Source organism: Ictalurus punctatus, unplaced genomic scaffold (assembly GCF_001660625.3).
Source record: "Ictalurus punctatus breed USDA103 unplaced genomic scaffold, Coco_2.0 Super-Scaffold_100056, whole genome shotgun sequence".
NCBI lineage: Eukaryota > Metazoa > Chordata > Actinopteri > Siluriformes > Ictaluridae > Ictalurus > Ictalurus punctatus.
This window is the reverse complement of record NW_026521088.1, coordinates 555,098-566,351: the sequence shown is the minus strand read 5'-3', so window position 1 is coordinate 566,351 and position 11,254 is coordinate 555,098. Positions and strand designations below refer to the sequence as shown.

The 11,254-nt window shown below is 39.4% G+C and overlaps 2 protein-coding genes across 2 annotated transcripts; both read left to right on the top strand.

Annotated features, from left to right (window-relative positions):
• Positions 1-7,314: 7,314 nt before the first annotated feature.
• Positions 7,315-9,391, top strand: LOC128630407 (histone H2B-like). The gene has a single exon (XM_053678942.1). The coding sequence runs from the start codon at positions 7,554-7,556 to the stop codon at positions 7,926-7,928; it is 375 nt and encodes a 124-aa protein (XP_053534917.1). The 5' UTR covers positions 7,315-7,553; the 3' UTR covers positions 7,929-9,391.
• A 124-nt stretch (positions 9,392-9,515) lies between these two features.
• Positions 9,516-10,560, top strand: LOC128630400 (histone H3). Its single transcript, XM_053678935.1, has one exon. The coding sequence runs from the start codon at positions 9,990-9,992 to the stop codon at positions 10,398-10,400; it is 411 nt and encodes a 136-aa protein (XP_053534910.1). The 5' UTR covers positions 9,516-9,989; the 3' UTR covers positions 10,401-10,560.
• Positions 10,561-11,254: the final 694 nt, after the last annotated feature.

The window sequence follows — 11,254 nt, the reverse complement described above, 5'->3', positions numbered from 1 at the left end:
ATGGGGTGAGAGATGTGATCGAGAGAGAGAGAGAGATAGAGAGATCGATCAATCAGATCAATGTTTAGAGTGTTTTGCTCCGCTTAGAGAGACCGAACTAGCTACATTAAGAGAGAGAGTTAGTTTTCATAGCATTTACTACTTCTTACCCCACTGTTTTCTAACTACTACAAATATAGACTTCTGAACACCGCCAATAAAAGCTTAATAACAGAATACTGCAATTTTTGGGAAATTGCCGTTCCCGAGTTTGGCCACACGAGGGCAGTCATGTCCCATCCGGCACAACACACGACGCCGCCTAAAACAGAAGGTAGGTTGTAGGTATTGTACTACTACTACTGATTCTAGTAATGACGTCAATCAAAGTAATTAAATACGTAAAAAGGTGTTGTCTATATAGCTGACCTCATTTTCCTACACAGTGAGTTAAAGGCGCACAATAATCAGAATCCCAGTTCATAATTGTGTTTGATTGGCCAAGTAGAATAAAGTGTCCCATTCTTTTTGAGCTTATTGGACATTACACGTTGCTGTAATTATCTCATTGGCACTACTTAATTGCTCATAGTTTATTTGACGAATGCAACTGCTGTGACATATTTTGCCAATCTTAAACTCAGCTGTCATTCTGGAGGTGCAGTTTTGGTTGATGCATGACATTTAGGTTCAAACACAGTGCGTATGGGAAAAGAGAAGGCCAGTGATTAGACAGTGTGAAGGCTGACTTTGTATTCCTACTTGTGTGTGATGTTTGTTATGTTAGTTTCTCTTGCACAACTGTCGAAGTGCATATGCTTTCCTTGTGAGTGACACTTTTTAAGAATGAGATGAGTGTTTGAGACAATGTAGCTAATTTCGACCTTCGAGAGTCCATTATATCGTGCATTTGCGAGAGCTGATAAAGCAAGGCCTGATAGTTGTGTTTGCATTCCTTTCTGTGGTGCTTGTCAGTTAGTGATGTACTTGTGTGGTAGAATGTGGACTGGCTTCAAAGTGAACACAGACATTAGTGCTGATCCGCTGAATGCTGGGCCTACTAATAAAGGCTTGTGCTACTATGTGTGACCTGTAGTTGCAGTGGGCGTAGGACTGTAGTATATACGGGCCTCGAGTCCAAGGACGTGCTCAAAAGGAACGTCTTGTGTTTGAAACAGTAATGTCAATGTTGTACAAACACAGACAGCTTTTTCTAACCTCCTTATGCTGATGAGTGTTTGGCTGTATGCTTTACTATGTATGTTTTACTGTTTTGTATCTGTATGTGTGTATTTAGAGAGAGAGAGAGAGAGAGAGAGAGAGAGAGAGAGAGAGAGAGAATGGGGAAGAAGAAGACGTTAGCAGGTGAAAAGCAGTGCCTAGTGATTGTTTTCGAAAAAGAGAGCTATTGTGTGACCGTTGGTGTAAGGCCCGCCTCCTCGCCTGTTCTCAACTAGGTCCTGTCGAGTGTGGATAAATAGGTGGGCGCTGCGCGAGAACTTTTATTGAGTGGTTTGACTTCGAGAGCAGCATCATGTCTGGCAGAGGAAAGGGTGGTAATTAATACTCTCTTTTTGCAAGTGGTACCCTCGTTCGTAATTTGAAACTAAAGACTTTAACGACAACAACAACATCAACAACAAAAACACCTTTAACGAGGTGATAATTATCGCCACCCGGGGTTCGGTATGTCACCCCGTGTGGCCTCCTCGCCGTCGGCGGGGAGGCACTGGGTCAGACTACGTTACAGTGGAGAAGGAGAAGCGCCAGACAGGGCTGAAGTCGGAGTAAACCTTTTAAGTAGTCAATGGATATCGACTGCAGATGTATACTCTTTTATTGCAATGCCTAACAGAAAAGAGTATGAAATATGTTTTACCAAAGAACAGGCACTTCAAACATTTTCTCAAATTTTTAATAATAATACAGGAAGTGAATTCTGGAAAAACTGGGAGATGACTACATCAGCTCCCCAAGACGTAAAGAGCATTGTAGTCAAGTTTTGGACTGGGAGAATCGCTGACTCGGATGTAGAACAATATCTCTTAAGGTTTGGTGAGATACTGAACCCTGTTGACAAGCCGCTGGACCAGTTAGGGATATGGTATGGAGTCAGGAGATATAAAATAAAACTCAAGAAAAACCCCGACGGAAGTATATTCCAGATACCAAATTCCATTTCCATGGGACCATACAATGGAACGATTACATACCCCGGCCAAACAAAGCGATGTTTTATATGTAACGATTCCGACCATCAGGCAAAGGACTGTGAGAAAACAAAGTGCTGGAAATGCGGAAGCTTTGGCCACAAAGGAAAGAGTTGTAGAAATACACAAGTATGTAATTTATGTAATGAAACTGGGCATATATATTTTCAATGCCCAAATTCTTACAGCTATAAACTAAGACTGCCGAAAAATCAAAAAGACATTGACCAGAATGCAACACAAAACGCACATAACACAGAAACCAAAACAAACGATAAAGAGGATAACAACTGGGAAGAAAATAAACTACACACAAGTGAGGACGACTCGACATCTGGGAGTGACTCAAGCAGCACCGATACCAGCGACAGCGAAGACAGCGAGGACTCTGAGAGCAGCGCCGAATCTCTGATCCCGGAAGGGAGACGGAAGACACCGGAAGTACCTGCTGGAAGCAGCGGAGCATCTCCGCCCAGTCTTTCGTCTGTGGAGAGACGGCAAGCATCGGAGTTTCCTGCGCTATCAGCTGTAGAAGTCGGCGAGACTCGGATCGGCTCAACCCCTGAAGGAGGTCCACAAGCCCCAGAGGAGCCTACGTGCTCAGAGGGAGAGACCGGAGCGACCCAGATCATTTCTACACCTGCAGGAAGCCTACAGGGCCGAGAGGAATCATCGCATCCAGCTGGTGAAAGTGGAACAACTCAGACAATCGCCGACAACACAGGTGACACTGCGGACACTCCCACGCTGGCGAAAGGTAAAAACACTTTAGACTATCCATATAAACGCCAAAGGCGAAAGAGGAATTCTCCTGGAAATGTTGACAATGCAAAAAAGGTTAAGGAATGATGTATATCGCCTACTTTTCTTCCCTTTTTTTTGACATAATGTCTTTGATTTTAACTTCAATTCCTATATCATTTAAAAAGAAATGTGATATATGTCTGCAGGAATTAAGGTTAAATGATGTGGATAATGTTGAGAAAATGTGGACTAATGGACATGCAATAATATCTATCGGAGAAGATTCTTATCTTAATTTCTATGGTTTTTTCAAATTTAACTGTTGCCACATGTAATGTTAGAGGGATTCAGGCAAAAATTAATCAAGTGAAAAAGTTAAATATATTGAGTGGAGAACATGTTGATATTTTATGTATACAAGAGACCAGATTAAGCAGTTTTGCAGACGTACAGGACGCTCAAAGTTTATGGATCAAAGGTCCTTCAATCTTTTCAATAGGTGAAAGTAAAGCTGATGGTATTGCGACCTTATTTTCTAACAATAAATTTAAAATAATTAAGAGCCGTGAAATAATTCCTGGTCGATTAATGTTTATAGATGTGTTTTATTGCACAAAAAAAATTAGAGTAATAAATGTATACACAGCACAGGATACTGTTGGTAAAATCCGGCTTTTTAAAAAGCTTAAAATGCTCCTGTGTGTCGGTTTCTATACCATTGTATGCGGTGATTTTAATACAATCACAGATTATAATGATAAAATTTCTTCCAAAATATGTAAAATTAGGAGAGAAGGTGGTGTCCTTAAATCCATAATGAATGAACAGCATTTCACCGACATATTTAGGACATTATATCCAGAGAAAGTGGACTTTACAAGGTTTGATAAAACATGTAAAACTAGAATTGACAGGATATATATTAATAATAATTTTGAGGCAAAATTTTATACAACAAAACTCTTGGTTGAGTCGGACCACTTGACAGTTATATGTGGCATTAGATTTAAAAATGAAGAAAGAAGAAACTATTGGAAATTAAACACACAAATTTTGAAAAGTCCTTTATTGATTGTAGAATTAAAAGAAGAAATTAATAGGATTAAAACTTTAGATATCCTCACTACCAATTATTGTGATTTGTGGGAAGTTTTTAAGATTCAGATTAAAAAATTTCTTAAATACAAATGTCTATGTTTTAATAAAGAAAAAAATGAGAAGTACAATACAATTATGACACAATATATAAACCTAAAACTGAAAAATACAAGAGATGAAAGTGAGGAAAACAACTTAAAGGATTTGAAAAAAGAGATAGAAACTTTAAATAGTGAGTTTTTACTGAACATTCAAGTCCGAGCAGGAATAATTTCCGATGAACTTCTAAATCAAACAAAAGCAATTTCACTATTTAATAAAAGGAAAGAAGCCCAATATATCGAAGCCATTAAAACAGATAATGGAACTATAGTGAAAAATCCTAAAGACGTCAGAGATGCTGTTCGGATCCTTTGTTCAAACATGTACAACTCAATTGAAATAGATAATAAACTCCTAAAAACCTTTTTGAATGTAAAAAATAGTGTTGACCCGCCTTCCAAGAGCTTAGGTGAGGAAATAAAAGAGGCTGAGGTTGTTAATGCCATTAAACAATTAAATCTAAAAAAGTCTCCAGGGAAAGATGGTCTCCCGTCTGATTTTTATCATGCATGCGCCATAGATTTGGCTAAAATATTAACGCAAGCCTTCAATGATGGGATCGCTAGAGGTTACATGCATGACTCGTTCTATGAAGGCGTTTTATCCTTGTTGTATAAAAAGGGTGAAATGTGTGATATCAACAACTGGAGACATCTCACCCTAATGAATGTCGATTATAAGATTTTTGCAAAGACCATTATGAACAGGATGAGTGACTATTTGGATGTAATAATAGCTAAACAACAAACATGTGCAATAAAGGGAAGATTTATGTGGGACAACTTGAACACATTAAGAGAACTAGTTTTTGATAAAAATGGTGACAGTTTTTACATTGTGGCTTTGGACCAAAGGAAAGCATTTGACTATATCTCAAGAGACTATTTGTGGGAGATTTTAAATCTGTATCAATTCCCTGAAAATTTCATAAACATGATTAAATGCCTTTATGTTAAATCGACGGTTGAAGTAAATGTTAACGGTTCTTTGACTGAACCATTTGAAGTTATGCGGGGTGTAAAGCAAGGGTGCCCTCTGAGTGCAGCCCTATATATTTTATCTATAAACCCACTTGTACAAAAAATCCAAGATGATCATAGACTTAAAGGTCTTCAAATAGGAAAGAACAGAGTCGTGATCTCTGCTTATGCTGATGACATAACTGTATTTGTGAAATCTAAACAAGAACTAGACATCATCTTTGAATATTTTAGCGAGTATGAGCAAGTCTCTGGAGCCTCCTTAAATAAAGCTAAAACGGAATGTGTCTGGATTGGAAATGAAAAAAACAAATTTCCCATAGATGTCCCAGAAGTTCAGCAATTAAAGGTTTTAGGTATATATATAGATAATAATGGCTGTGTCGACCATAACTGGTCAAAAAAAGAAGAAATAATACAAGATGAAATTGATAAATGGAAATCATGTAATCTAAGTTATAAAACTAGAATAAATATTATAAAAACTTTTCTATTATCAAAAATACTGTTTTTATCATGCATCTTACCTCCGACAGAAGTTTGGGTAAAAAGACTTCATAAAATATGCTGTAATTTCATATGGGATACGACTCGTGAGGTTACAAAACGTGAGCTCCTTTTTAAGAGAAGGGAACTGGGAGGCCTTGGGGCTGTCGATATATCCCTAAAAACTAAAATAGCAGTGTGCAAAATCATCGCGAGTGCTATTGCCAGGCAAACCGAATGGATAGGGAACATCTCTAACTGGAAATCTAAAAAAGGTCCATCGAGGAAAGGAATTCCGTATTATAAACTGATGTTTTCCGACTTCACTAACAAATTTAAAGATCTAAACATCGATTGGGCGAAAGACTCGAGCAAAGAAGTATATCTTTTAATTGTTGATCGAGTTTATTGTAACCCTGTGGCTTTCAGAAATTTGGAGGAAGACCAAAACAAAGAATGTCTCCAAAATTTACAGAATAAAATCCTATCTGAACACCTGAGAGATACAACTTGGTTAGTCGCTGTAAGAAGGCTCCCAGTAAGAGCGGTTGTAAAATGGAGCTGTTTTGTAAAAACCAGTAAATGCCCGATGCCTAATTGTAATGAAGAGGAAACACTCGAACATTTCCTGTTAGAGTGTTATCGCGCTAAAGAAACATGGGATAAAATAAAAATCATTGGTCTCAATATAGAAATAAATATGAACTCAATTTTCTATGGCATTTTTAAAGAAAATTGTAGCAAGACTCAGCATGACTTCATTTGGTTCATAATATGTTTGACTAAATCTAAACTCTGGAAAACAAGGTCCAGAATGACTATAAATCAAACGTTTATATCTAGTGATGTTGTATTCAAGGACATTCAAAAAGAGCTAAGAAGACTTAAAAGCAGCACATCTTGGTTTAAAGACTCTTCAGTGTGGGACTCTATTTGCGTGTAATTGTACTTTGACTATGTAAGTTTTTTCTCTCCCTTTCTTTCTGAATATGACTTGTGTAAGATTGTGAATTTTGTATAATTTCAATAAAACTCATTAAAAAAAAAAAAAAAAGAAAGGGTGGTAAAGGACTCGGCAAAGGAGGTGCTAAGCGTCACCGCAAGGTGCTTCGCGATAACATCCAGGGGATCACCAAGCCGGCTATTCGCCGTCTGGCTCGGCGTGGTGGTGTAAAGCGTATTTCTGGTCTGATCTATGAAGAGACTCGCGGTGTGCTGAAAGTGTTTCTGGAGAACGTGATCCGCGACGCCGTCACCTACACCGAGCATGCCAAGAGAAAGACCGTGACCGCCATGGATGTGGTGTACGCCCTGAAACGCCAGGGACGCACCCTGTACGGCTTCGGCGGTTAAACGCTCTAACACCGAACGACGCGAACACAGCGGCTCTTTTAAGAGCCACCCACATGTCTAGAAAAAGAGCTGTTCCGTGGGGGGGGAAAGGCTTTTTCTTTCATGAAGCATAAGGCATCAAACGCTGTAGAAGTAGCGTAAGTGGTAGATCTATTTGTATTTTTTGTAATAAACAACATATATGCAGTGTTCAATATTATAAACTATAAATCAATATAATATCAATATTATAAAACAATTTAAAAGATGATTTTAGTAGAAACCTACTTCTATATTTCTCTCTCTCTCTCATACACACGCACACATGCATATATAATATAAAACGATTTTTTCGCAAGCCAATTGTTTTTTCAAAGTGCACGTTGTACTGAAAGTACAAGGGCGGGAAGGGAAACAAAGCGTAGCAGAGGACGAGGAGGAGGTATGGAAGGAGGGAGGAAGCAGAGTGCAGTAGGAGGCGCCATGCAGGAGGAGGTATTGAATTTTGGCCAATCAAAAAAAGGTGTCTTGTCTGTTCGTCATTAACATGTGGGTCTGTAAATAGAGCGGGCGCGAGGCGGGCGCCAGTCATTTTCTGTTCGTTTACTCGAGAAGCAGCATCATGCCCGATCCAGCCAAGACCGCGCCCAAGAAGGGATCAAAGAAAGCCGTGACCAAGACGGCCGGCAAAGGAGGCAAGAAGCGCAGAAAGTCCAGGAAGGAGAGCTACGCCATCTACGTGTACAAGGTCTTGAAGCAGGTGCACCCTGACACCGGTATCTCATCCAAGGCCATGGGCATCATGAACTCCTTCGTGAATGATATTTTTGAGCGCATCGCCGGTGAGTCTTCTCGTCTGGCTCATTACAACAAGCGCTCTACTATCACCTCCAGAGAGATCCAGACCGCCGTGCGCCTGTTGCTTCCCGGCGAGCTGGCCAAGCACGCCGTGTCCGAGGGTACAAAAGCCGTCACCAAGTACACCAGCTCCAAGTAAAGCGCGTTACAGCCGTCTTCATCAACCCAACGGCTCTTTTAAGAGCCACCCACTTTTCATACAAAGAGTAATTTTCTCTCTTTCGTTTTGTCTCTCGCTGTGTGTGTGTGTGTGTGTGTGTGTGTGAGAGAGAGAGAGCGAGCGGGAGGGGGACTTCTGAAGCGCTGCACTCCCGCGGATGTTCAGTCTTTTTGGTAATTCTAGCAGTCTGCTAAATGCAGAGATGAGTAAATCTAAACAGGGTTGTAGCACGGTTTCGGGGGTTGTATAATCTGAGCAATGCAAAATGGGACGTTAGCAGCACAAAGTTATTCGTATTAAGATTGTAGCAACAGGAAGTAGTTGAAAATGGTTTTCTACTAGCACATAATCATTCTAAATCAGGGGTGCTCAAACTTTTTCCTGTGAAGGGCCAAAAATCAAACTTGATTGAGGATTGTGGGACAAAAGTAAATGTTGCATTATACCAAACTGTATTATATTAAAATTAAAGTTGCCATGGTTCTCATTTATCATTTCATAATATTTACAAATAAATAAATTAATAGAAAACGTTAGTCTGTATCTGCTTCACTAATGCAGTTTTATTTTCAGAGTTCTATAGTTCAATGAAACTGATAGTTTAATTAAAACATAGAACCAATCCCATTTATAATACATGTTCAATACCTCATACAACTATTCAAGCTATAAGCAATACAGCCACGTGTCTGCAATATCAGTGACCTTTAATGAGACACATGAAGCTGGTCCTTATTTTTCAAAAGTATTCCAAATTGGGATGCAGTGGACTTACTGTCAAAGTCAGGATATTATGGTGGTGAGAGTCAGTTACTTTGCATCTCAGTTTACACTTGTTTAAGTTCATCAGACTGAAAGTCTGTTCACAGTGGTAGGTACTGCCAAACAGAGACAGCATCACTTGTGCCTGTTTGCCCATCTGTACCTGTTTGCTGGGACACATTTGTAGAAGTCTGTCAAGGGAAGGGACCTGAACTTGTGTTTGAGTTCTGAATCACACTGAAGCTCAATTGGTTCCATCTGTAGATCATCACTAACTGTGTCCACACTGATGGTGAAGGGTTGAACAAACCACTCAAAGTCAGAAGCATTGTGTCTGAAGTCCTCAAAGCGACTGTCAAACTCCTGGAAAAGGTTGCTGAAAACAGCATCATACTCAGGTACCTCCTCTTTCACCATGCCTGCCTCTCTAAAACAGGGAAAATGGGCTAAATTTCTTGGATGTCGAGATGAGAGAGAGAGAGAGAGAGAGAGGAACAGTGTGAGACGGGGAGTGAAAGAAGAGAGAGGGAGGCAAATAGAATAAATAACTGACAAAACAAGGAAATTAAATCATGATAATTTAAGAGAACTTTGACACAAAATTTATCAGCTTGATTAACAAAAAAACCCAAAGCTGACACCACTGGATATAAATGCTAACTAAATATAAGTATTAATAATAATAACTGCACATAAAACTATGGTGAATATTATAATTGTGAATGTTACCTGCTGAGAGATGTCTTCTGAGCAGCAGTAGTTTTTGTTTGAAGGCTCTGACTTGATAAAAAAGGTGAGTGATAATCTGGTCTTTTCCCTGGAGCTGAACATTTAAAACATTGAGCAGCTCCGTGACGTCCACCAGGAAAGCCAGGTCAGAAAACCATTTCTTATCCATGGGACGATAATTTTGTAGTCATGATTTGATACCATATTTAAGTAATGACTATAAGAACAATAGCAGTTAGCGTGCTGGTTAAATGAAGTCTGAGGAGTGAAAATGGTTTGTGACGGCGTTGTGTGTGTTCCTAATGAACAAAGCATTTGTGTTACAGAGAGCGCCAATAGAATAGAATAGTGGCGGGCGACTTGTGTTTCGAACGGTGGCAGAGAAGACGGTCCAATAGTCAACAGGTGACGTAAAACGTTCTATCGAATAGCAGACGAGCGCGTTCGAGACGCCCAATCAGCGCAGGGCGGCGTTATGGCTTAAAAAGGCCGCGTTCGCGCGCGCAGTTTATTCTGTTTTTCTATCCGCGAAGTGCAGAGTTTGACGCTATGGCAAGAACCAAGCAGACCGCCCGTAAGTCCACCGGTGGCAAGGCGCCAAGGAAGCAGCTCGCCACTAAGGCTGCCCGCAAGAGTGCGCCGGCTACCGGCGGCGTGAAGAAGCCTCACCGTTACAGGCCCGGCACCGTGGCTCTGAGGGAGATTCGTCGTTATCAGAAGTCTACTGAGCTCCTCATCCGCAAGCTGCCCTTCCAGCGGCTGGTGAGAGAAATCGCTCAGGACTTCAAGACCGACTTGCGTTTCCAGAGCTCGGCCGTCATGGCCCTGCAGGAAGCGAGCGAGGCATATCTGGTCGGTCTGTTCGAGGACACCAACCTGTGCGCTATCCACGCCAAGAGAGTGACCATCATGCCCAAGGATATTCAGCTGGCCCGCCGTATTCGCGGAGAACGCGCTTAAACCACAACTCCGTCTAATAAACACAAAGGCTCTTTTCAGAGCCACTTCATCGTCTCAGAAAACGGAAAATTTTCTTTCTTCGGCAGTCTCAATATTAGAACGTGGTACAGAGATAAAATGACACTTTTATTTATATATATACGTATGTTTGTGTGTGTATGTATATATATATATATATATATATATATATATATATATATATATATATATATATATATATATATATATATATATATATATGTATATGTGTATATGTATATATATATGTGTATATGTATATATATATATATGTATATGTATATATATATATATATATATATGTATGTATATATGTATGTATGTATATATACACACACATATATATATATATATATATATATATATATATACATATATATATATATATATATATATATATATATATATGTTTAAATGATGTACAAGGTTTTATATTAAATATAATGCTATGAATATTAATGTTTGTTTATATAGATGAGCCGTTAATTGTGGTTATGTCCGAACAACACAATGCACAGTAACCGAATGGATAGGGAACATCTCTAACTGGAAATCTAAAAAAGGTCCATCGAGGAAAGGAATTCCGTATTATAAACTGATGTTTTCCGACTTCACTAACAAATTTAAAGATCTAAACATCGATTGGGTGAAAGACTCGAGCAAAGAAATATATCTTTTAATTGTTGATCGAGTTTATTGTAACCCTGTGGCTTTCAGAAATTTGGAGGAAGACCAAAACAAAGAATGTCTCCAAAACTTACAGAATAAAATCCTATCTGAACACCTGAGAGATACAACTTGGTTAGTCGCTGTAAGAAGGCTCCCAGTAAGAGCGG